Raw genomic sequence first — 363 nt, 5'->3', positions numbered from 1 at the left:
ATATGTACACATTGCTGAAGTATGTTGGGCATGTAGAAGTCTGTTGATATGTAAAATTAACATCTTTTCAGGTATTAGTCGATGAAACGCTAGTCAAAGAAGAAATGGAAGAACCTCTTAGTACCAACCAAGATGATGGGATGGATTATGGCTCTCTAGGAAGTGATTCCAGATTAGAGGGATCGTGTGGTGGTGAAGGAGACGATAATGCTAGTCTGATGATACCTAACAAATATGAACAAAATGTTGCCACGTCTCAAGCACAGCCCCTTCCAGAGGCTGTGGTGGAGGCATTAGCTGGACCCTCAGGGATGCAGGGGGTTAGTCCTTTATGCTTTTTCTGTTAGTAGGTTTATCAGAGTA

General features: G+C 42.4%; 1 protein-coding gene across 1 annotated transcript in view; it reads left to right on the top strand.

Annotated features, from left to right (window-relative positions):
* LOC119592083 (longitudinals lacking protein, isoforms H/M/V-like) overlaps positions 1–363 on the top strand; it is a gene marked incomplete at its 5' end in the record, with an annotated part of 7,218 nt that overhangs the window by 136 nt on the left and 6,719 nt on the right. Inside the window, 1 exon segment of the mRNA XM_037940898.1 lies at positions 72–320. Within this exon segment, the coding sequence (XP_037796826.1) occupies positions 72–320 (249 nt within the window).

Source organism: Penaeus monodon, chromosome 29 (genome assembly GCF_015228065.2).
Source record: "Penaeus monodon isolate SGIC_2016 chromosome 29, NSTDA_Pmon_1, whole genome shotgun sequence".
NCBI classification, from domain to species: Eukaryota; Metazoa; Arthropoda; class Malacostraca; order Decapoda; family Penaeidae; genus Penaeus; species Penaeus monodon.
This window is presented reverse-complemented; position numbering and strand designations above follow the sequence as displayed.